Source organism: Primulina huaijiensis, chromosome 8, assembly GCF_012295235.1.
Source record: "Primulina huaijiensis isolate GDHJ02 chromosome 8, ASM1229523v2, whole genome shotgun sequence".
Lineage (NCBI taxonomy): Eukaryota > Viridiplantae > Streptophyta > Magnoliopsida > Lamiales > Gesneriaceae > Primulina > Primulina huaijiensis.
In genome coordinates this window covers 14,190,503-14,217,568 of record NC_133313.1, presented here as the reverse complement: position 1 = coordinate 14,217,568, position 27,066 = coordinate 14,190,503, and the positions used below count along the sequence as shown (strand labels likewise).

The 27,066-nt window shown below is 38.4% G+C and overlaps 2 protein-coding genes across 2 annotated transcripts; both read right to left on the bottom strand.

Moving 5' to 3' along the window:
• Positions 1 to 22,401: 22,401 nt before the first annotated feature.
• Positions 22,402 to 23,001, bottom strand: LOC140982086 (uncharacterized). The gene has a single exon (XM_073448500.1). It carries the CDS (start codon positions 22,999 to 23,001, stop codon positions 22,402 to 22,404), a length of 600 nt encoding a protein of 199 aa, XP_073304601.1.
• A 2-nt stretch (positions 23,002 to 23,003) lies between these two features.
• On the bottom strand, positions 23,004 to 23,759 carry LOC140982085 (uncharacterized). The gene has a single exon (XM_073448499.1). The coding sequence runs from the start codon at positions 23,757 to 23,759 to the stop codon at positions 23,004 to 23,006; it is 756 nt and encodes a 251-aa protein (XP_073304600.1).
• Positions 23,760 to 27,066: the final 3,307 nt, after the last annotated feature.

Below are 27,066 nucleotides of genomic sequence, written 5' to 3'. Positions count from 1 at the left end.
AAGAACTTGAAGCTAACCAAGAAGAAAATCCTATTGTAGAAGAGGAGATTAATGAAACAGTAGGAGATGGTGAAGTCATAGACGAGTAGAGAGAGAACTCTAGATTAGGCATCGATTGTGTCCAGAATTATTTGATTAATCAATTGCTTTGAAACTTTTCATTGTATGAATTTCAAGATTTAATGAAATTATTTTAATTTCACATTATGGAAAATAAATTAATAAAATATATGTTTATAGGAAATGGCAGGCAGACCACCCCGAAACAACCGTAACCCTCGTGGCGCCAACCAAAATGAAAATCCACCACCACCACCGAGAGTGAATCTCAGTCAAGAAGATATGATGGCAATAGCTACCATTGTAGCCGCTACATTGCAAGGAATCGTGAATCCCCTTGCCAACGCCATACAGCCACCACCTGAACCACAATCCCGTGGAATTAAATACCATTACAAATCTCTCAGGAGGAATCGAGTCCCGACTTTCGATGGGAACCCAGATCCAGAAGTCAGCCATAACTGGCTTAAGAATGTCGAATCACAACTACACTTACTGGAAGTGCCTGAAGAATTGAGAGTGGAGGTTGTGACACCATTTTTGGAAGACCGAGCAAGGAAATGGTGAGAGACTGTGTCACCATCTCTAGCTGAAGTGGAAGAGATCACATGGCAGATTTTCAAGAGAGAGTTTTTGAAACAATACTACCCAGCTGAATTTCGTCTGCAGAAGTTGAGCAAGTTCGAAAACTTCAAACAGGCTCCGGGCATGACAGTGATGGAATACACTTCACAGTTCAATGATCTGGGAACCTATGTCCCAGCGATCATGTCTGATGAAACGCTAAAAATGCATCGTTTTAAAAATGACTCAACAGCCGTATTCAGTCAGCTTTGGCAGTATTCAAGCCAAACAGTTTTGCGGATTTGATGGGCGCTGCAATGAGCGCAGAAACGGATATCAAACGCCGCGAGGAAGAAAATAAGAACAAACGACCGATGGTCAATCAATCCACTCAGAATGGTCCCAAGTTTAAGAAGCCAAATCATTCAAGAGGGACTTACGAAGGAAGTTCTGGCAATACTGGCAATAAAGAAGGGAAGTGTTGCGACACCTGTAAAGAGTATCATACCGGAGAATGCTATCGGAAGACAGGTGCATGTTTCAAGTGTGGACAGGTGGGTCATAGAATCAAAGATTGTCCAGATAACAAGAACAAAGGGATGGGACCCAACAAGCAACACGAAAACAAGACTAATGCTCGGGTGTACGCGATAACTCAGGAGGAGGCTGATAACACCAATGAAGTGGTAGCAGGTACCATCTTACTCAATGAAATGCCTGCATATACTTTGTTTGATTGTGGTGCCACACATTCATTTGTGTCTAGAAGGTTTGCTAAGAAGCTTAAACTTGAACATGATACTCTTAATGAACCATTAAGAGTGGCAACACATGCAAGCAAAATAATAGAGACACACAAAGTATACCGAAACTGTAAAATTTGTATCAGCGAACAAACTTTTGAAGTAGAATTGATTCAACTCAATATGGTTGAGTTTGACATCATCCTTGGAATGGACTGGTTAGCTAAAAACCATGCCATAGTAGACTGTCAAAAGAAAGAAATTAGACTTCAGACTCCGACCAAAGAAGAAGTCGTATATCACGGAAAATCCAAAGAAAGAAAATCTCTGCTATCTGCCTCACAAGCCTGAAAGGCCATTAGAGGAGGAGAGGAAATTTATCTGGCAATGATCAATGAGATTAAAGAAGAAGAAACCCCAAAGTTGGAAGATATTCCAATTGTTCAAGAATTTCCAGACATTTTTCCCGAGGAAACCGGGTGAGATACCCGATAGGGAAGTGGAATTCAAAATTAATTTGGTCCCTGGTGCTGCAGCAATCTCAAAGGCACCATACCGAATGGCTACAGCCGAATTGAAAGAGTTAAAGGAACAACTCCAAGAATTACTGGACAAGAAGCAGATTCGTCCCAGTTCATCTCCGTGGGGAGCCCCAGTACTATTCGTCAAGAAGAAGGACGGGAGTATGAGGCTATGTATTGACTACCGGGAGTTAAACAAGATCACCATAAAGAATAAGTACCCACTCCCGAGAATAGACGATCTTTTTGATCAGCTAAAGGGAGCCAAAGTTTTCTCAAAACTCGATCTAAGATCTGGTTATCATCATCTGAAATTCAAAACTGAGGATATCCCTAAAACTGCTTTTAGGACAAGATATGGACATTACGAATTTACAGTAATGCCTTTTGGTTTAACAAATGCTCCTGCAGCATTCATGGACCTGATGAATCGAGTATTCAAACCAAAACTCGACAGGTTTGTTGTTGTTTTTATAGATGATATCTTGGTGTACTCACCAAGTGAAGGAGAACACAGAGAACATTTACGTCTCACGTTACAGACATTGCGAGGGAAAGAACTATATGCCAAATTCAAAAAGTGTGAATTTTGGTTAAAGAATGTGGCATTCTTATGCCATATAATTTCTGAACTTGGAGTGTCAGTAGACCCAAATAAAGTAGAGGCAATCAAGGATTGGCCACAACTGAAGACAGTAACTGAGGTAAGGAGTTTTTTTGGTTTAGCTGGCTATTATAGGAAGTTCGTGGAGGGGTTTTCGTCAATTGCCATTCCTCTTACTAAACTTACTCAGAAGAACTCAAAGTTCATTTGGAATGAAGCATGTGAGAAGAGTTTTGAAACCCTGAAAACAAAACTCGCAAATACACCAGTATTAATCCTCCCTGAAGATGGCAAGGACTTAACAGTATATAGTGACGCTTCAAAAGGAGGATTAGGGTGTGTACTTATGCAAGAGGGGCAGGTAATTGCTTATGCCTCACGGAAACTAAAACCATATTAGCATAATTACCCCACTCATGACTTGGAATTAGCCGCAGTGGTATTTGCGCTTAAAATCTGGAGGCACTACCTTTATGGAGTAAAATGTGAAGTTTTTACTGACCACCAGAGCCTCAAGTACATTTTCACCCAAAATAAATTAAATATGAGGCAAAGAATGTGGATGGAGCTTCTAAAAGATTATGATTTGGTAATCAATTATCATCGGGGTAAGGCGAATAAGGTGGCAGATGCTTTAAGCCGAAAAAACTTTGGAAAAGTAAGCTTATCTTCACTATCAGCACAATCAGTACTCCGGGAAACCATCAAATTGAAGCAGAGCCAAGACACCTCCATCTTTAAAATTAAGGAACAGATCCAAGAAAGAAAACTTCCAGAATTTCAAATTGATGAGAATGGTATCTTTTGGATGGAAGGACGGTTGTATGTGCCCGATGTCGATGGAATTCGAGAAGAAGTAATGACCGAGGCACATAAATCGAGATTTTCAGTACATCCAGGAAGCACCAAAATGTACAGAGACTTGAAGAACAACTACTGTGGAATGGAATGAAGAAAGACGTAACCGTCTTTGTTTCCAAATGCCTAACCTGTCAACAAGTCAAGGCAGAACATCAATGACCTGGAGGACTTTTACAGCCATTGGAAATACCAACATGGAAGTGGGATAACACCTCCATGGACTTTGTAGTCGGACTACCAAAATCAAGACAAGATCATGATGGAATCTGGGTAATCGTTGACAGATTGACGAAGTCTGCACATTTCTTGCCGGTACGGATGACTTACAACCTGGATAAACTCGCTACCTTGTATATGGAAAATATAGTGAGACTACATGGAGTCCCCTTAAAATTTCACCCCTGATGATTGAAGAAAATCTCAATGAAGGACTCAAATACGAAGAAGTCTCTATCCGAATAGTGGACACAAAAGAACAAGTGTTGAGGCACCGGACAATCCCATACTTCAAAGTGCAGTGGTCAAATCATACCGAAAAGGAGGCAACTTGGGAACTCGAAGAGAAAATGCGTTCACAATACCCTCATTTATTCAAAAGCTCGAGCTGATCCAAGTTTCGAGGACGAAACTTTCAATAAGGAGAGAGGGATGTGAGAACCCGGAAAATTCGATCCGAAGCAAATCACGTAAGGAATACAAACTTAAAATTTAGCTTAAACGAAGTTCAACAATTTTCATTCTAACTATAGAAATTAAATATGAACTTAGATTTCAGCTAACTTAATTCGAGGAAATGGCTTCAAAGTTCGGAGATTAACTCAACATGAAGTCGAGCTGCAAATAACCGCATTCATTGAAGTATTGTCACTAGAAGAGTAAAACCCCAGCTCAAGGACTCAATCTTTCAGCTCGAAACAGCTCAACCAAGCTTTTCCTAACAAGACCAAAAAGGGAGCTAAAAGATGAGCCAAGGGATTGGGCAAACTTATTATGCAAGAAACAACCTTTGAGATAACCAAGGAAGAAGCTAAGGGATGAGCTAAAAGTTATGACAAATTAAGTATGCAAGAAATGACCGTTGAGATAATCCATGAAGGAGCTAAGGGAGGAGCTAGGAGACCAGGACACATTTATGGTGCAAGGAATGACTCTTGGTGCTTGGAATTACTTTGACCACCATAATGATTACATTAAAATCCTTTCTTTGAGCCTAACAAGACCAAAAAAGGAGCTAAAAGATGAGCCAAGGGATTGGACAAACTTATTATGCAAGAAACAACCTTTGAGATAACCAAGGAAGAAGCTAAGGGATGAGCTAAAGGTTAGGAAAAATTAAGTATGCAAGAAATGACCGTTGAGATAATCCATGAAGGAGCTAAGTGAGGAGCTAGGAGACCAGGACACATTTATGGTGCAAGGAATGACTCTTGGTGCTTGGAATTACTTTGACTACCATAATGATTACATTAAAATCCTTTCTTGGAGCTTAACAAGACCAAAAAGGGAGATAAAAGATGAGCCAAGGGATTGGACAAACTTATTATGCAAGAAACAATCTTTGAGATAACCAAGGAAGAAGCTAAGGGATGAGCTAAAGGTTAGGACAAATTAAGTATGCAAAAAATGACCGTTGAGATAATCCATGAAGGAGCTAAGGGAGGAGCTAGGAGACCAGGACACATTTATGGTGCAAGGAACGACTCTTGGTGCTTGGAATTACTTTGACCACCATAATGATTACATTAAAATCATTTCTTGGAGCCCAAGTGGTCGATCCAAGTGGCTAGGTGGAAGGTTTTTTTTGGCCTATAAATACCACTCACTTGGTTGAGAGAAAGCACACCACAAAACCTCTCAAATCTCGGTTCCCCTCACCTCTACAAGTCTCGACCGAATTCAAGGAAGAAGGAAGACATATTTTCGTGCAGTCCAGGGTGGTTTTTCCGTGTCAAAGTGCTGCCCGACTAAAGACAGAGTTTGTTAGAGTTGCGCCAGAGTGCAGCCGAAATTTCAAGAGCAAGCTTTGTACAAGAAATCGGTAAGTGGGCTTTTGATTAAGTATTTGTTTCTATTTTAAACCTTGAATAAAAGTAATATGATATGCTTATAAGTATGATCATATTTTCGAAAATTGTTACCTGTTCTATTTAAAAATTTTGATCGATTATGTATTTCTTCTATGCTTTGAATTCCTTTGATTCCGCTGTGTCTGTCGAGAAATCTGAACTCTTAAAATATGAAAAGTTCTGTCTACTACTTCTGAATTCTGTTTACACTGTTATGATTTGAATTTGAAATGGGACGAGAATTGTGATTCTGTCTGGCCCCCAATGGTGGGTATAAAACCATTTCCGTTTGGCCCCCAATGGTGGGTATAAAACCATTTCTGTCTGACCCCACCGGTGGGTATAAAACCGAGCTCTGGCCTCACCCCTTAGAGGACTAACATATTGGGGACAATTTGATCATGGAAATGAGATGAGTAACAGTGTTTTGTCTGTTCTGAAATGATCTGAATTGTTTATGTTTTGTTTGATAAGTTCTGTCTTTCATTCGATTCGTTTCCGTCTTGTCAAATTAAGAATATTAAGTTTTGAAAGTATGTTAAAGAAAATTTTTAAATAATTAAGTTCTATCTGTATCTTTGGAATCGATCGACCCCCACTTGCTGAGTGTTTCCCAAAACACTCACCCCTTACAAATTTCAGATAAAAATGAGGAACAACTGAATGAAGAGGAGCAGGAAGCGTTCTGGGGATGTTGATCGACAGACAAGTTTCCGGAATTTTAGACTTTATTTCCCTTTTGTTCAGTTTCCGCAATTTCAACTCTGATGTAATTTTTATTTCTATTGTCATTGTACAGACAATGTTTAAATTATGAAAAGACTGGTTTTTGGCATTTTGATACGAGGCTTAATTGTTTTCAAGTATTTGTTAAACAATGCCGGATGTCACCGACGCTTCGGATACGGGGCGTGACACCAAATATACGGAGGAATTGCTCAAAAAATTTGGCATGGAAACATGTTCAGCTGCAAGTACTCCCATGAGCTCATCAACAAGCTAGACAATGATCCAGGGAGAATATCAGTTGAGACGACACTTTACAAATGTTTAATAAGTTCATTATTGTACCTAACTGATAGTCGTCCTGATATAGTATTTGTTGTTTATATGTGTGCTAGATTTCAGGCAGATCCTTCGCATTTTACAGCTGCCAAACGTAGTTTAAAATATCTTAAAGGCGCATTTAATGTGGGCTTATGGTAAGCTAAGGACTCTTCTTTCAATTTAGTTGGATATTCAGATGCAGATTATGCAGGATGTAAGTTAGATCGTAAAAGCACCATTGGATCATGTCAGTTTCTTGGAGACAGACTGATTTCATGGTTCAACAAGAAGCAAACATCCATATCAACTTCCACAACTGAAGCAGAATATCTTGCTGCTGGAAGCTTCTGTGCCCAACTGGACTGGATTTAGCAACAACTGAATGACTATGGAGTCATTGCATAAAAATCACCAATCTTTTGTGATAATACAAGCATGATTGTAATAACTTACAATCCAGTTCTTCACTCGAGGACCAAACATATCGATGTCAGGCATCACTTCAACAGATATCATGCTATGAAGAAAGCAATAAGGCTAAAATACATACCGACTGAACAACAAGCATCTGATATCTTCACCAAACCTTTACCAGAGACTAAGTTTTCTCGTTTTCAAAATATTCTAGGTTTAATTGATTTGTCTTAATTATATCAATGATAATATTGCTTTGTCACTTGTTATTAATATTTGTTCAGTTAGTCTTATATCAGTTAATAACAATTCAGTTATTCATTATCAGTTAGTTAATTGTTTGTCAACTAGTATCAGTTCATAATGCAGAAAAAGAAAGAGAAATGATTCGAAACAAATATTTTATTGATAAAATCTCATCTAGGTTACACAATTCAGTTCTCTTTTAGTGGCATCTTGCGAAAGGGAACACCAGTTAGACAATTCATGACAGTTAATTCTCCTGAAGTTTTCTGAAGAAGAAATCTTTTCCAGCACATTCCATTCTTTCAAAAGCATCAGATGAAGAAGACATTCATCTGTGACAAGATCGGGAGTATGGACTATCACGCCCCGTGTCCGAAGCGTCGGTGACATCCGGCATTGTTTAACAATTACTTGAAAACAATTAAGCTTCGTATCGAAATGCCAAATAACCAGTCTTTTTCATAAATAAAAATTTTCTTTACGTTAACAATAGAATAAAAAATAAATCCGAGTTTTGCGGGAGCAGAAACTAAACAAAAGGAAAGTAAGATGATCTTGATTCTTGATTTTGTTCATCGGTCACCATCCCTAGAAGGCTTCTTGCTCCTCTTCATTCGTTTGCTCTTCATTTTTATCTGAAATTTGTAAGGGGTGAGTGTTTTGGGAAACACTCAGCAAGTGGGGGTCGATCAATTTCCAATGATACATATAGAACTTAATCTTTAAAGCATTTCTTTAACAAATTTTCAAATTTTATTACTTTAAACTTATCATAACAGAAACGAATCAAATATGAGACAGAAGTGATCAGACGATTCAGAGCAGTTCAGAAAAAGATCAGAACAAACACAACACTGTTACTCATCTCATTTCAATGGTCAAATTTTCTCCAATATGTTAGTCCTCTAAGGGGTGAGGTCAAGACACGGTTTTATACCCACCGATGGGGGGCCAGACAGAACATGATTTTATACCCACTTGGTGGGCCAGACAGAATTAAAATTCTTGTCCTATTTCAAATCGAGTTGTAACAATGCAACACATAATTCAGATTTATCGGACAGAACTTATCAGAATTCAGACGGATACAGCGGAATCAAAGAATTTCGAAGAATAGAAAGAGTATATTATCGATCAAAATTTTAAAAAAACACACTGATATTTTTTAAAATAAGGACACACACATGCATGTCATGATATTTATATTCAAAGTTCAAAATACAATAAATTACGTAACAAAAACCCACTTACTGTGTTTTGGAGGTATGCTTCGAAACTATTAGATTTTTGAGCGAGGTTTTCTTCCGAAAATCCGGCAGCACTTCGACTTATTATTTGAGCAGATTATGAATTTATTTCAGCAGCACTTTGACGTAGAACTTTAGCACTCGACAGCACGAAACTCCTCCTTGCCTTGCTTTCGGCCGAGAGTCTTTTAGGGAGAGGGGAGGACCGAATTTCTTGAGGCTTTTTGGGATGGTTTTTCATGCATGTAGGGGTCATATTTATAGGAGAAATTTTGCATTTTCCCCTACCATATTGCCATCCCCTTGGAGCCCAAGAAAGGGTGTAATTGTGATCATAATTGTGGTCAAAGTATATCAAACACCAAAGGTCATTTCCTGTAGCATAAATATGTCCTAGTCTCTTAGCTCCTCCCTTAGCTCCTTCATTAGTTTTCTCAATGGTCAGTTCTTGCATACTAAGTTTGTCCAAACCTTTAGCTCTTCCCTTATCTCCTTCATTTGTTATCTTAATGGTCACTTCTTGCATAATAAGTTTTTCCAATTCCTTGGCTCCTCTTTTAGCTCCCTTTTTGATCTTGTTAGGACAAGCTTGGTTGAGCTTCTTTGAGCTGAAAGATCGAGTCCTTGAGCAGGGGTTTTACTCTTCCAGTGGCGACTCTTCGATGGATGCGGTTACTTGCAGCTTGGCTTCTCGTTGAGCTAATCCCCGAGCTTTGGAGCTACTTCCTCGAGTCAAGTTAGCTGAAAATTTAAGTTAATATTCGAGTTTTATAGTAAGAATGAAAGTTTTGAGCTTAGTTTAAGCTTAGTTTTGAGTTCTTATTTCTTACATGATTTGCTGCGGAAATTCCAGGTTCTCACATGGACGACTTCAAGACGCCTCTTATACTTTCTTGCAGTTGCTCTCTGCTTGTCCGTAGCAACTAATCCATCACGTTGAATGGTATGGAGTTCATGTGCTTTGGTCCAAGTGGACATAACTTTTAACCAAACAAGTTCTTCAATCATATTCTTCAAACTCTCCAAACGGCGAAGTGTTGATGCAAAAACAGGGACGCTGGAACTGCTTGAACTATCCATCAATGTTTAATTGTTATTATCTAATGACTTTGCTTTTATTTATAGACAGGTTGTTATTAAAGAAATAGAAGAAGACGAAGAGACACTAGTCAACTAAAAGCCTTATCAGACTAAGCTTCTCTTACTTTTCTTTTATTTATATGCATTTATTGATGGGTAATATCGAATATAAATAGTTAACTGAGAAGACAATAGTCTTCAACTGAACTGAATCAATCTTCAACTGATCACTCAGTTGCTGACCTAACTGATCATCTCCAGTAAGTTAACTGATTAATCGCTAAATATTCCATAATAAGTGATGTGATTGATAAGTATGCATTTAATTCATGTTTTCAATGAATAGTGTTTTGAAACGTGGACTCGCTTAGTCCTTTCATATTCTACACACGATTTCATCACACGTATACACGCTTTTATTCAAATTTCGTTGGACTGACACGTGTCCAAAAATTTGAACAGTCACATACATATGTACTTGTCCCCGCTCCATTTCAGTTTTCCTTTACGAGCAATTCAGAGCAAACAAATACACAGAGCTATTTTTTTCTCGCAGATAATCAAATATTCAGCAAATGGCAAGCCAAATACCAGCTTTTCATTCTCAACGCTATGGCGATTGATTTTGACTCAATCATGTCTGTTCCGACTGAGGAGATCAAGAATGTATTTGTTAAACTGGAAGCTGTCGGTCTAAAGACCTTTCTGGGAATGTCTTCTCAAGACATCTATCCAAATGAGATCCAGGATCTCTATGCTAATGGATTCATATCTGCTGATGGGAACATCACTACAACTATCAACAACCAGATGCTGATAATCGATGAAGACTCATTCAGCAACCTATTTCAGCTGCCTACTGTTGGGCTAGGAAATATCTCTGACGTGAAATCTTCTGATGTTGAGGAGATGCAGACTCAACTTTATGTCGATGGAAGGAAGATCAAAGTTTCCGATCCTAAGATAGAGCTGAAGCCTGAAATTCAATTATTTGCTGACATTGTGGCCAAAGGACTATTAGCCAAAGCAGGATCCTTCGCAGCTCTTACTCTAGAAAAATTTCTGGTCATGACTGTTATCATGACTGGAAAAAGATTGCAGTGGAAAGGGATCATATTCAATCTTCTGAAGAATATGTTTCAGTCTTCAAAACAATCTAAAGAATTTGCAGTGCAGCTTAGCTACTTGATGAAAAGCAAAGGCTTGGTGGATGACTCCTCTGTGAGGTTATCCAAATTTAAGATTTTCAACGCCAAAAGTGTTCAGTTGCCAAAACTGAATCTGGACATATCTCTTGAAAAAATTATTCAAGTGAAAAAGGAGATTGGGATGCAGGAGGCTCCCAAATCAGTCAGCAAAGCCAAGAAGACAATCAAGCGCAAACTGATTGTCAGTGAGACTGACTCTGAGAAGACTCTTTCTCCAAAAATCTCCAAAAACCAAGGACGCTAAAGACCAAACCAGTAGCTGCACTGGTCACCATCCCATCTGAAAGGCTGCTGCAATCTGAAGTTGAACAGCCAATCAAGGCTACACCGCTGAGGGCAGTTGCAACCAAAACTTCAACTGAGGATCAGTTACCTCCTCCAGCTGCTCCACAAAAGAAGACTATCACCAAATCTGGTGATAAAAGAAACTTGCTGGAGTTCAAGCTCCACTGATCACTATATCTGGCCGATCTTCTTTACATTTTGCCAGACCCAAGGGGATAGTGATTGGGGAAATGATCGATGCAACTTCATTAGGGCTGAATATTCCTCATGCTTTGACTGACTCAAAGGGAAAGCGGAAAATGACAGAAGAGCCCAGACCCACAAATGTGATTCAAACTCATATTGATCTGATTTGGACCGAGATCAATGAGTTTTATGAGAATAAGCTTAAGGCTTATGATGAATGAGTTAGGTTCAGAACTGAAAATGGTTAAAGCGGCTACAGTTGTTCAGGCTTTGCAAAGGAAGAAGTATTTCTTTGATCAAATACGTGCAAAGAAATTACAACAAATGATTGTTCAGCTAAGGCAAAATTATAATCCCACCAGTCCAACTGCCTTTAATGACAAAATAGTTCATGATCAACTGGACTCGGATCTTATCACACTACAGATGGCAGTTAAACAGTGGGAACGGGATCAAGAACTGACTATTTCAGCAGGTTCTCACAATCGTTCATCAGAAGAGCAAGCTGAACCATCAGCTCAACCGCAAGAGTAATCAAAGAAACCAGTTGTTGCACCAACTGAAACAGCAGTTGCTCCTTCTGTTGCTCTTCCAACTTCTATTGAGGATATTCAAACTTACACTGATGCTGAGCTATCATTAGCCAATATCGACGAAGTTATTAAATTAGTTGCCACTGATATTCAGCAGATTGTCTTATCTATAAAAGAAGTTGAAGAACCCAGCGCAACTGAACAACCATCCGCAGAGACTACTTTAATTCAAACTAAAGAACCAGTTCAATCATCTACAATGACTGAAAAAAGAATTTCAGAGCAAACTGAAGAGGCTCAGCTGCACTAGCTAATGACTAAAGAGGTACCGGCTGAAGAGCCAGTTACAGTTTCAGTTGATCAAACAACTGAAGAACCAATCTTTGTATCAGCTGAGCAATTATCTGAAGAACCATCTACTATCTCAGTTGATCGAAGAACCTTAAAACACCACTGCTGATCCAAATCTTTCTTCTCTTCCACAGCTTCAGCAGGAAGTTATAACTGAAGATGTTCTAGAAATGCTTAGTATTGAAACTGACAGGGCATTGGTGATATTTAATCAAGATAACAGGGAGCAGGAACCAGAAACGTCTGGAGTCAAGTCCCCTGATATAACAATGGCGACTGAATCTATTTTCGATGAAATTCAAGCCATTCAAACTGACATTGCCACTATGATGACTTCCATTTCTGATATCAAAACAACTCAACTGGCGCACACCATGAAAATTGATTCCATAAAGGAGAACACGTTCAAAAGCCTTCAACAAGTCACAAAGGATATTACGAACATGTTCTTCCATATGGATCAAATACGGAAAGATAGAGCGTCAACGGAAGCGCATTTCAATACTCAAGCAATGTTCAACAAACGCTTTGATTATCTAGAAAATGTTGTTATGAATAGAATGGATTTGATGCAAGAACTTCTGATGAATGCTATTTCAAATGTCAACTCAGAAGTTCGCATTCTATCTAGAAAAGTTGAGGCGTTTGACAAAAAAGGGGAAGAAGAATAACAAAATCAGCAGATGGAATCTAAAAAGAGACCTAGTCAACCAACTAATCAAGGTCCAACTGATAAAAAATCTAAGAAATAGAAGATCAGTTAGAAGACAGCCTCTACTCAGTCGAAGATTATGGCAGTTTTTGAATATTATTTTTATTCAGTTAGAAGATTCTTTTATTCTTTCATTCTTTGTTTAAATCTGTACATTGAAACAGTTATCAATAAAAGATTATTTTATCTACAATGAGTTCAGTTGATCAGTTCATATTTTATAAGTATTGTCAAACACCAAAAAGGGGGAAATTGTTGGAAACTAAATTTCGGAAGTTTGACAAACTGGGCATTTACTAGATTGAACTTAACTGATCAAGAAGACTGATAGTAACTGATATAAAATATGCAAATTATCGGTTGCCCATAACTGAAAATTAATGCGAAGATAATCAAAGACAACTGAACCAGCTCACTAAATTACATAGACAACTGACTGATAAGTTGGAAACTGATCAGTTGCTACAGACAGTTGTGAACTTATTAGTTATAGCCTATCAGCTGATCTTTCAGCTGTACACGTCATCAGTTAAGGAAAAGGACATTCAACCGACATATAGTACAAAAGCAAGACTGCAACTAGTAGTGGGATCGTCGCATTTCAAAAAAGCTGCAGTTTACGACTGTCAGAAGAATGTTGACGTGGCAAACAACGGATAGAAAGGTTCAAATCGCATTCAATATTACCGTTGAAGGAAAGCCTATAAATAACAGAGGAAAAGCAGCTGAGAGATCTCTCCAACAACTTCGAACTTAACTATTCTCAACTCGACTCTTGAAAAACTCTTAACTGAGCTGTTACTCTACTGGAATTTTTAAAAGCTCACACTTATTGTATTCATTCATAGCATTTAAGGCTATAATTCGAGCTTGCAATCACAAACTGATATTATTGTAATCAGTCGTGCTAAGTCACTTCAATCTAGTTGAGTACTGTAAATTTTTTTGTAACTAAGAGTTTCAGTTCGGCATTGTTAAGTCCAAGACTGAAGTGGATCTGTACAAATCTTTGTATTAATCAAAGTATTTTAGTAAATATCATATCTTTGTGATAGAAAGGATGACGTAGGAGTGTTTGAAATCTCCGAACATCCATAAAATCTTGTGTATTTTTATTTCAGTTTTTATTCTATCTATAAGTCAGTTTATTTCCGCACTATTTTTGTTAACTGATTGATATCGATTGACGAGATTACCGAGTTTCAGTTTATCACTAAACTGACTCAATATTAAAAAAGATTGTGAAAATTGTTAGTGTTTATTCAACCCCCCCTCCCCTTTTCTAAACACTCTTTCACCCTTTAACAGATCCTATCAAGGACCCTTGCCTTTCGGCGGTCCCTGAAATGGCCTCTTCCCTTGCTGTTCCTTGAAAGGCCTCTCAAACTGAGGTCGCTGCTGTTGCTGTGGTGCCTGATAGGGTCTCTTGCCCTGCCTATCACTCTCGGTGTCCTTTTGGTCTTGCTCTGCCGCCAAGGCTCTAGATACGGCAATAGCATAAGTAGTAGGACCCGCAACTCAAACATCACGACGCAAGATCTACCGCAACCCATCCATAAAACGCCTCAGCTTCTCCTGGGCATCATTAGCAATCAGGGGCACAAAGTGACACCCCCTCTCAAACTTTCTAACGAAATCTGCCACGTTGTTGTCTCCCTGTTGCAGCGACATGAACTCCCTGGTCAGACGGGAGCGTACTTCCTCAGTGAAGTACTTGGAGTAGAAAACCTCCTTGAAACCATTCCACGTCAATGTTTGCAAGTTCACTGACAGTGATGCGCTTTCCCACCATAGTCTGGTGTCTTCGGTCAGAAAGAATGTGGCAGACCTGACCCTGTTTGCATCCTGCAGCTCCATTAACGCAAATATTACCTCGATGGACTTAATTCATCCCTCCGCTATCATCGGGTCAGTGGTCCCCGAGAACTCCTTCGGATCCATCCTCTTAAACCTCTCATACATAGCCTCAGGTCTGGGCCTTGTCCCTATGTACATTGCAGCCTGGCTCCCCGCAAACTGCGCGAAGAACTTAGTCATCCCTGCAAGCATCTGAGCCTGCATGTATGGGGGAGGATGAGGAGGAGTGGCCCTCTCGCCATTGTGAGACTCTCTATCCTCCTCTCCTGCTCTACGCACGATCCTACGCCTAGGAGGCATTCTGTTCCAATATTTACCCAACACGTAAAACCAATATGCATGAACATAGTATTTATATCATAAGATGCACGAAATTTTGAACTTAAAACATGTACACGCTGAAATCATGACTTGGTACTAAACACATGAAAGAATTTAAAACTTTAAAACTTACAGACTTGAGGTGTGACTTCGTGAGCTTCTCGCGACTGGCAGAAGGTATAACCCTTTACAAGAACACCCCTCTGATACCAACTGTAACGTACCATACTTTGAACATACTTAAAATTTGCGGAAAAATTAAAAATTTCTTAAATAAATAATAAACTTTCAAACTGCGATAAAATAATCTGCTCGTCTAAAAATATTTGAAATAAAAACAACTACAAACAAAGTTTGCAGAAGTCATCATTTAAACATCGTAAACAATCCCATGAAAATCAGAGTATTTGAAACTTGCATAAAAATAATTCTTAAAACGTAAGCGGTCCTCGGGTTTAGCCTCCGCACAGTCCGAGCCAGCTCATTTGTCTCCCCCCCTCGTCTCCTCATACTCGTCCTCACCTGCATCGATCAAGTCTAGTAAGTCTAAAGACTCAACACATATAAACTGGAGATAACAAGTAAAACATAATAAAACCACATGTATTTTAAAGTAGAGCATACATACTTGAATCTTGAACGTAATAACATAAACATAGACGTGTCATCATCATAAAATTTTTCATAAATGCGCCTGATCAGACTAAACAACAGTACTGGGCTGGTAGGGATGTCCTACATACTAGAGCATGCATAACTTCATCATTTTGCGTAGAGATATGTTTCAAAGCAAGTGACTCATACATAAATGCGCCTGATCAGACTAAACAACAGTACTGGGCTGGTAGGGATGTCCACTACCGCATACATGAGATCTCCGGTCATACTTTACCGGGTGGATTGGTCCCTGGTCATACTTTATCTCTTTCTAATCATGATCTAAACCCGGTCATACTTTACCGAGATGGAGAGGTCCTCGTGTGAGAACCCAGATTTTTCAAAGCAAAGCACCTCAAAAAGCTCGGAAAGTAGCTCAAAAAAAAGCCGAGGCAATGCAAAACCTTGAGGATTGAGGGTACGTCACTTGGAAAAGAAACTATCATCTCATAAGCTAAAACCCTCAGCTCAAGGAAGCTCCAAGATTCTTGGAAAAGAAACCCTCAACTCATAAGCTAAAACCCTCAGCTCAAGGAAGCTCATTGATTGTCGGGGAGGAAATCCCTTGCTCATGAATTCAATATCCTAACTCAAAGAAGCCCATCATTTCTTGTCCTAAAAGAACCAAAATAGAACTAGAAGAAGAACTAAAGGTTTGGACAAACTTATTGTGCAAGAGATGGCCATTGAGTTAACCAACGAAGGATCTAAATGAGCTAATGGTTTGGACAAACTTAGTATGCAAGAAATGACCATTGAGAAAACCAATGAAGGAGCTAAGGGACTAGGACACATTTATGGTGCAGGAAATGACTCTTGGTGCTTGAGATGGCCTTGACTACATTTATTTCATTTCTTGGAGCCCAATATTTTGGCTATGGGGTGTTGAGAAGACATTTTGGCACCTATAAATACCACTAAAGGTGTTGAAGAAACCACACCCAAAATTCAGCAAGAAAAATTGGCTCATTCCCCTCCAAAACCACCTCTCGGTTGTCGCTTGCAAGAAGAAAGAAGGAGGAGTTGTTCCGACTTTTCAATGCTGTGATTTGTTGTCCGCATTTTTGTGAAGATCCTCTACAGGTTCGGTCATCACTTGGCCAAAATTCAACAAGTTTTGTTCGCCAAAGTTCTGCACATTTTGAACCGTAACTTCGAGAGTACTGTAAGTGGGTTTTTGTTACGTATATCTTTGTATTTTAAACTTTGTATATAAATATTATGACATGCTGGTATGTGTGACTTCTTTTTCGAAAATATCAGTATGTTCCGTTTAAAATTTCGATCGATTATATGTTCTGTTTGTTCTTCAAAATTCTTTGATTCCGCTGTATCCGTCTGAAATTCTGATCAGTTCTGTCTGATAAGTCTGAATTCCGTGATGCAATGTTACAAATTGATTTGAAATGGGACGAGAATTGTAATTCTGTCTAGCCCCCATTGGTGGGTATGAAACCATGTTCTGTCTGGCCCCCATCGGTGGATATAAAATCGTGTTCTGGCCTCACCCCTTAGAGGACTAACATATTGGGGACAATTTGACCATGAAAATGAGATGATTAACAGTGTTGTGTCCGTTCTGAATTTATCTGATCTGTTTCTGAAATGTTCTGAATCATCTGTTAACTTCTGTCTCATATTCGATTCGTTTCTGTTATGATAAGTTAAAAGTAATAAGATTTGAAAGTGTGTTAAAGAAATGTTTTAAAGAATAAGTTCTATATGTATCATTGGAAATCGATCGATCTCCACTTGCTGAGTGCTTCCCAAAACACTCGCCCCTTACAAATTTCAGATAAAATTGAAGAACAACTGAATGAGGAGGAACAGGAAGCCGTCTGGGGATGGTAGTCGACGAGCAGGATACAAGAAACCAAGACTTTATTTTCTTTTGTTCAGTTTCCGCATTTGCAACTCTGATATATTTGTTCTCTATTCTTTTGTCAATGTAAAGACATTTTTTAACTTATGAAAAAGACTGGTTTTTGGCATTTCGATACGAGCCTTAATTGTTTTCAAGTAATTGTTAAACAATGCCGGATGTCACCGATGCTTCGGACACGGGGCGTGACACCTCGGCCACGTTCACCGACTACCGAACTAGTTCATATTTGGTCACAAGACATTTAGCATATCTCAAAAAAATAAACATTTTCTTTGCACGTCGAACATACTTACATGGCGTTGAGGGATTCGTTGAATCTCGCTTGGGGTCATTGCTACGCAACATAACACAATTTCCTGAACTTAACTTCCATAACTTAAACGTAATAGTCGTGCTCACCACCAAAATATCACTTGACTTATGACGTTCCGATTCACTCGGGACTTGATCTCGCTTAATCATCATACTAATCCATGACATCGAACCCCAAATAAAATCTTGATATGAAGTACGAACATTCCCCAAGCTATGAAAGACACGGACCCACTATTTGAACTTAAAACTAAAAAAAGTTAAACTTCCCTCAGCTGGTGCCGCGCTAGGGAGGTAACATCTTACCGCTCGAGCGCGAGGTCTACTAGAAAACTACCCTCGGACTGTGAGAGTGGCGCTCGAGTGGTAAAATGTTACCGCTCGGACGCCGAGCCTCCTGGACTCCAAGACTTGGGGCTTCATCCTTCTAACTAAATCTTACGGACCGTGGACCAACACATCGTAATTCATCCTAGGACGCTATGGCATTGACTCGACACTATGAAGACACCCCAAACGTCCCCAAAACATTGACCACCAAACCACGACGCATCACAATCCCATAAGCCCGAAATATGATACAACACGCTTCCTAGGACTTCTGTTGCAACCAAGTGCCTATCGACATGAAACGGAATACCATATATCGTCCAAGCATCATACTTAATATACCTAAATGCAGCAGCAATCACCTGGTTGTTCCCAACGAAGCCTGCAACAAATAAACTTCAAGAACACGTCAAGAACACATTTTCATAAAATAGAAGTTTGAGCAGTCCCACAAAAACAATCATAACTCACTCGTTTCTTGTCTAAAAATTACAAATTTAATGTCAAATCGAAGGTATCAAAAAGTAATACGTTTTATATGATGAAAACTTTTTCAAAAAATTAACCAAATGTTTGCAGAAATCGAAATGACAGCAGACACGATTTTAGATCTAAAAATTTTGATCCAAAAATCATTTCAAACGTTTTTGCTCAAAGTTTTCACAACATACTTGGATTTTTATGCATAATAAACAACACAACACATAATATAACGAGATCGATGCAGAAACAATAAAATATACATGTAGAGCCCAATTTCAGTACACGTAAAACCCATGCATTTATTTAAATGCTAAATCATTTATTTTAATTTAAAATGAGTTTTAGCCATGCATGATTTTTTTTAATGAATTATTTTAAATTAATTATGTTTATGTGATGCAAGTTAAATGTTTTTCGAGTTTTATGTTTCCAACGATTATTCGAGGCGGGGTCGAGGAGAAGACCGGTGACGATTTTTGGCAAAATTTTAATGCGGCATTTTATTTTAAGTTGTGTTTGGGGCATTTTAAATAATTTATTTAGTTTTAACATTTTTAAATCCTAAATTATTTATTTAGTGGTTTTAAGATTTTAAAACCTTAAAAGTTTAACAATTGTGTATTATATATTAACTAGGGGATTTGTGTAATTAGTGTGGTTTAAAATTTTAATTAGCATGTTAATAATTTATTTAAGCTAAATTAATTCCCCTAATTAAAACACACACACACGTTACACACACTTACATGTTTTTACACGCACCAAAACACACAACACACACCTACACATTTTATTTTCAGAATTTGAGAGCAAAACCTAGGGTTCTTAGTCTAGAACAGCATCCGCCCCTTCCTATATCTTTTCCAGCAAGTTTTCGGTGATTTTATTTCAAGAAAAATTTTTCCACGATCGTCCCGGATCAAGCATCGCACCGTTTTCGCTTCTGTATCGCCGTATAGTTAGTTTTTCACATCAAAGACACGTATATTCTATTTTTCCTGCGTCGATCATGTCATAGTATGTGTTGTGATGTTTTTATGCGTAAAAAATCATGTGTGATGTGCAAAGTTTGAGTAGAAACATGTTGGATCAGTTTTGAAACGTTTTTGGATCTAAAAATTCGTAATTTAATGTTCTTTTAAATACTATGATTTTTCGGTCATGTTTTTGGAAAAATTTCAACATACAAATCGTTTTTTTGATACCTTAGATTTGATATAAAATTCGAAATATTTGGATAAAAATTGAGTGAGTTATGAACGTTTTTGTGGGACTGCTCAAGCTGCGTTTTTCTGAAAAATGTGTTATTGATGAATTCTTGAAGTGTTTGAGTTGCAGGCTTTGTTGGACATCTCTAGGCCATCACTACTGCGTTTAGACATGATGCGGGAGGTGCTCAGGTACCGTTTGAGGTTTCGTTTTGAGTTGGGAATGGCTTGGGAAGTAATAGAAATCTTAGGAAGAATAATGGTGTCGAAATCATGGGTTTGTTGCATTGTTTATGATGCGTCGTTTTGGAGAATTTCGGACGTTTTGTGGAGTCGAGTCAGTGCCATGGTGTCCTAGGATGAGTCTCAAGGCATTGTTCATTGTCGGTATAATTGAAATTGGAGAAATAAGTTTCTAAATCGCAGAGTCCAGAAGACTCGGCGCCCGAGCGGTAATTTCTTACCGCCCAAGCACCACCTTTACTATCGAGAGTTTCATTTTGTAAGCTCGGTGCCCGAGCGGTAATGTTTTACTGCCCGAGCGCCACTCTTTCTACCCGAGTGTAGGTTTCCAGAAGACCTGGCGCTCGAGCGGTAATATGTTATCGCCCGAGCGCGCCCCATCTGTGAGAGTGTTTGGTTTCCACTTATTTTCAAGTTAAAATAGTGAGTTCATATCTATTACTGTTTGGGAAATGTTCACACGTCATTTTAGAGTTTGTTTTAGGGTTTGTTGTCATGGTTAATATGATTAAACGAGGTCAAGTCCCGAGGGATCTAGAATGTCATAAGCTATTTAATTGATTCGGTGGTGAGCACGAATACCTAAGTCTAAGTTATGCAAGTTAATTGTTGGAATTCATGTTAGTATGTTGCAGCAGTGGCCCAAACGAGATCCAACGAATCCCTCAACACCAAGTAAGTATGTTTGACGTGCAAAGAAAATATTTTTAAGTTTTTGAGGAATGCTAAATGTCTTGTGACCAATTATGTATGGGATTGGAAAGCGGTAAAGCATGATTAGGGACCAATCCACCCCGTTAAAGCTTGAACGGGTTTAGATCTGGATTGGAAAGCGTTAAAGCATGAACGGGGACCAATCCACCCGTTAAAACATAAACGGGGATCTCATGTTTGTGGCAGTGGATCTTCCCTGTCAACCCAGTACTGTGGTTTAGTCTGATCAGGCATATTTATGTATGGGTCACTTGCTTTGAAACATGCATCTACGCAAAATGATGAAATTATGTATGTTCAAGTATGCAAGCATGTTTAAGAAAAGTTTTATGTTAATGGCACGTCTATGTATGTATGTACATATGTTCAAGCTTTTGATATGCAAGTTCAAGTTTCAGTATGTACGTCCTATTTTAAAGTTGCTTGTGATTTTTATTACGTAGTACTTATTATCTCAAGTTTATACGTGTTGAGTCTTTAGACTCACTGGACTTGATCGATGCAGATGAGGATGCATTTGAGGAGACGAGAGATGTGGACCAGTGAGCTGGCTTGGACTGAGCGGGAGGCTAAACCCGAGGACCGCCCACGTTTTATTTTAAGATTTTAAGCATGACAAATTTTAATACTCTGATTTCAAGTTTGGTTTACGATACTCAAACGCGTATTTTTCTTTAGCAAACCTTTGATTGTGATCTTTATGTTGCAAATATTTTTGATGAATAGTTTAATGATTTTCGCAAATTGAATGTTTGTTTTTTGTTTAAAGAAAATTTTTATTTTTCCAAAAATTTCAAGTAGTTTAAAAGTACAGTTCGTTACAATACATGCCTTTGATATTTAAAAATACAGAAACGACAATACCGAAGCGGGAACAATGCGAGGGTTGATTCGGGACGAACGTGGCACGATTTTCTTGCTCGAAAATCAACGTGAATTGCTGGAAATATTCGAAGGCAAGGGGCGGCTGCTGCTGAAACTTATAACCCTAAGTTTTGCTTAAAAAATGAAATCTTAAATGTGGGTGTGCGTGTGGGTGTCAAACGTATGTGTGTGTATATGTGTGTGTGGGTAAGTTTTAGTAAAATTAGGGGGATAAAATGCTTAATTAAAAATTAAAATGTTGATTAAAAGTTAATCCCCACTATTAACTTTACTAACCCCCCCATTTAAAATTAAAATACACTCTTGCTAAACTTTAAAATTTTTAAAAATCTTAAAATCACTAAATAAATAAATTTGGCTTTAAAATGCTTAAAACTTAATAAATCATTTAAAATGTCACAATCTTAACTTTAAAAAAAATACCACATTTTAAAATCTCCAAAATCTTCGTCGGTCTCTTTTCCCCGATCCCGTATCGAATATTCGCCTGAAACGTGAATTTGAAGAAAATATTTTAACTTGCATCGCAAAAAAATAAATAATTAAAATAATGAAATTTCATAAATCATGTATCACTCAAATCAATTTAAAATTAATTAAATAATTTAACAATTTAAATAAATGCATGGGTTTTACGTGTACTAATTTTTGGGCTCTATATTCTGTATGCCCACAAAGTTTCTGATAATAGCCGTGGCCAATCCCTGGGATTCTCTTCCATCATTTTCTGTAGAATCTGTATCAAAACTTTGTTCGATGCTTCGGCCTGTCCGTTCGATTATGGGTAACGAGGGGATGAATTTCTCAATTTGATTCCATAGTCTTCCGCAAATTCCTTTATATCTGAACCCGCGAACATAGTTCCCTGATACGTGGTTAGTGACTCTGGAATTCCAAATCTATGAATAATATTCTCTTTCACAAACTTAATGACATCCCCTTGTTCCGCTTTCTTCAAAGGCATTGTTTCTACCCATTTGGTGAAAAAATATGTGGCCACAAGAATGAACGAGTGGTCTTTAGATGATGCTGGGTAGATTTTCCCTATTAAGTCCATGGCCCAGCCCCTGAACGGCCATGGTTTGACAACGTTGTGGAGCTCATCCGACCGAATTCTTTGGATGTTCCCGTGTTTCTGACATGGTTGGCATCCCTTAGAATATTTGATGCAATCTTTCGGGATGGATGGCCAATAGTAGCCATACCTCCTTATCAACCATCTCATCTTTACTCTAGATTGATGTGTTCCACACACTCCCTCATAAACTTGCTTCATGATCTCCAATGCCTCTGGGAAACCTATGCATCTGAGGAGCAGACTATCTAAATCTTTCCTGTACAAATCTTCCTCCACTAAGACGTAATTAAAAGCTCTCATTTTTAAACCATTTGGAATATCTCTCCGGTTGATTCTAGCACATGTTTTTTGTCATCCCTCCAGTCACCAGCTAAGTTTATATCCAAGTTGAGGGCGTCTACCTGAATCCTTCTTTGCTGAATTGAAGGGTGGTTTTTCTTCTGAATCAACACTAGCATGTGTGTAAATTCTGGAGACATCTTCAATCCCAAAGCAACGTGTGCCAACTCGTCTGCTTCCCAATTTTCTGGTCTTGGGACGTGTACTAACGACACTTCCTCAAAATCATCTAGAAGTTGTGATGCTGCGGTATAGTACGGAGCTAATGACAAGCTTGTGCATTTGAACTCTCCTAATAGCTGTTTGAGTACCAGTTGAGAATCCCCTAATATTAACAATTCTTTCGCCCATAAATCTTTCAGAATTTCCAATCCAATGACTAGTGCTTCGTATTCCGCCTGATTGTTAGTGCATGGAAAACCCAAATTAAAAGATAGAGCGGTTTTCACACCTCTTGGGGAGGTGATCACAATACCAGCTCCGGCTGCTGTTTCTGTACTTGATCCATCGAACTTCAACTCCCAGGGTCCAACTTCTACTCCACAAACTGGAAAACCAACCTGCCCTCCAATATACTCATCAAGTGAAGAATGATCAGCTAAAAAATCGTCTATAGCTTGGCCTTTTACTAATTTTTGGGGGTAATAGATCAATGTAAACTTGGCCAATGCTAAAGACCATTTGCCAATCCACCCAGAGAGGATGGGTCTATTAAGCATATATTTAATCAAATCGGTTTTAGTCGCCACAAACACTCTTGATTGAATCAAATAATTTTTTAACTTAGTACATGCATAATACAGTGTTAAGCATAGCTTCTCAATCACAGAGTATTATACCTCTACTGGAGTAAAGAATCTACTCAAATAATAGATGGCTCGCTCATTTACTTCGTGATTGTTTTGAACTGGTAAACATCCAATTGACTCATGGGCAGCAGATATATATAATTTAAGGAGCATTCCATACCTGGGAGGAATAAGAACAGGTGGATTGGATAAATATTCCTTGACCACATCAAAAGCTTTCTGATGTGAATCTTCTCATTTGAACTCCCTGCTGTCTTTGAGCTTCAACAACTGTGAAAACTCCTTCGTCTTCCCTGCAAGGTTAGAGATAAAAGCCTCAAGTAATTTGCTTGCCCAAGAAAACGTTGTAACTCTTTCTTGTTTTTGGGTGGATTTGTTTTCATAATAGCTTTGACTTTGTTTTTATCCACTTCAACTCTCCTCTGATGTACCAGAAATCCCAAAAAGTTTCCCGCTTTCACACCAAAGGCACATTTCAATTGATTTAACTTTAACTTATGTTGCCTCATTATTTGGAAGCTCTTCCTCAAGTGTTCAATATGATCAGCAGCCTGTTTAGATTTCACAACAATATCGTCTATATATACTTCAATATGATGTCATATCATATCATGAAAGATCGAGTTCATGGCCCTTTGATGGCTGCTCCTGCGTTTTTTAGCCCGAATGGCATAACCAGTGTGACGTACCGTACTTTTAAACTATTTTAAAATTTGTGGAAAATAAAAATTTTCTTAAATGACAAAATTAACTTTAAAATGTCGATCCTCCATAAACTGTTCAACAAAAATATTTTAAATAAAAAGGTCACAATTAAAGTTTGCTAGAGGAAAAATACATGTTTAAACATCGTAAGCCATAACGTAAAATCAGAGTATTAAAAAATCGTCGTGAAATAAAATCTTAAAACATGGGCGGTCCCCGGATCTAGCCTCCTGCTCAGTCCAAGCATGCTCCTTGGTCCCCACCCCTAGTCTCCTCAAAAGCATCCTCACCTGCATCGATCAAGTCTAGTGAGTTTAAAGACTCAAGTGCCTAACGACGCGAAACAAAACATCAATGACCATCCCAACATCATTAACAACATACCTAAACGCAGCTGCGACCACCCGTCAATCCCCAACGAAGCCTGCAACCATAAAACTTCAAGAACACATCAACAACACAATTTTACAGAAACGCAGTTTGAGCAGTCCCACAAAAACAACCATATCTCACTCAATTTCATCCAAATATTTTTAATTTTATATCAAATTGAAGGTATCAAAAAGTTCTACGATTTTTATGTTTAAATTTTTCCCAAAAACATGACCGAAAAATCGCAGTATTCGAATATATAGTAAAAACAAAATTTCTAGATCCAAAAACGTTCGAAATGCGATCTAAACAATTTCCTGCTCAAACTTTACACATCCCACATGTATTTTTACGCATAATAAATAACACAACGCATAATATGACGATATCAATGCATAAACAAAAGAATATACGTGCCTTTTGATGTTTAAAAACTCACGATACGGCGATACCGAAGCGGAGACAGTGCGAGGCTTGGCTTGGGAAGATCGTGGAACGATTTTCTTGCAACAAAACCAACGAAGATTGCTGGTAACTGAAGGGGAATAGGGGCGGCTGCTCTCCCTCTCCAAGAACCCAAATATTTTCTTTTAAAAGAATGAAGAGAGAAAGGGAATTGTGTGTGTGTGTGACCGAGAATGTGTGTGTGTGTGTGTTAGTGGTTGTGTGCGCGAGTTAGTGTAGGTAATTAGGGGTAATTTTTGCTTAATTAAGTACTTAACATGCTAATTAAATTGCTAAACAATGCTAACTCAATATTAACTTTACTAACTATCTCACAATAAAATTTAAAATACACAATTAAAAATCTTTAAGAGTTTTAAAATCTTAAAATCACCTAATAATTAAATTAGGCTTCTTAAAATACTAAAAACTGATAAATCATTTAAAATGCCCCAATCCTAACTTAAAATAAAATACAACAAATTTAAAATTTCCAAAATCGTGCCGGTCTTTTTTTCTCGATCTCGCATCGAATAATCGCCTGAAACATAAAACTCGAGAAATATTTTAACGTGCATCACATAAACATTAAAATAATGTAATTTAAATAAATCATGACCACTAAAATCATTTTAAACTTAAATAATAGATTTAACAATTAAATAAATGCATGGGATTTACGTGTACTGATTTTGGGCTCTACAACCAGCCATTCAAATGTACCAACAGCTCCTGGGCATCTGAATGTTGTTTTGTGAGTGTCAGTTTCTGCTATTTTGATCTGATTGTAACCTGAGAATCCATCCATGAAGGATAACTACTCATGCCTAGCCACTGAATCAATCAACATATCAGGTATCGGCATCACATATACATCTTTGGGAGTCTCACAATTCAAGTCTCGGAATTCGATGCATATTCTGACCTTGCCATTCTTTTTCATGACTAGCACAATGTTCCAAAGCCATTCGGTATATCTGATTGGTTTTATAAACTTGGCCTTTAACAGTTTCTCAACTTCTTCTTTCACTTTCAACTCGACTTCTTATGACATGTGACTAGATGACTGTTGAAATGGTTTCAAACCTTCTTTGAGTGGAAGTCGGTGTTCGACCAATTTCCGATCAAACCCTGGCATGTCATCATAACTCCATGCAAAACAATATTTGTATTCCTTCAGCATATGATAAGTGCAAGAATTGCACTTAATTTATATGTTAATCCATTTGATATATGCTGGTTTCGAACAGATTTATGCTTGGATTTTGTTGTTTTTGTGTAGTGCAGGGGATATACAACTTTGGAATTGTTTAGAGCAATCAGAGATGTTTTTGTGAGAGCCGCAGCGCCAAAATAAGAGCCACAGCGCTCATTTGTGCGAAAGACAAGCGCCTAGGCGCTACGCGCCACTGCGCAACATTGCCGAAGAATAAGCGCCTAGGCGCTGCCCAGACAGCGCCTAGGCGCCTCAAGGCCGAGATACAAGCGCTTAGGCGCTAAGGACCAAGCGTCGCGGCGCTAACATTCAAAATTGACGGGCGCCTAGGCGCCACTTATTCAGTGCTGCAGCGCTAATGGAGCCAAAACAAAGATTAATTGGGATTCGACTCACGGCCCGACGGGGGAAATAAAAAGAAAGCAAGGGTTCAGATTTGAGAGACGCCATTTTTGGGGAAAAACCAGAGAAGAGCAGGAG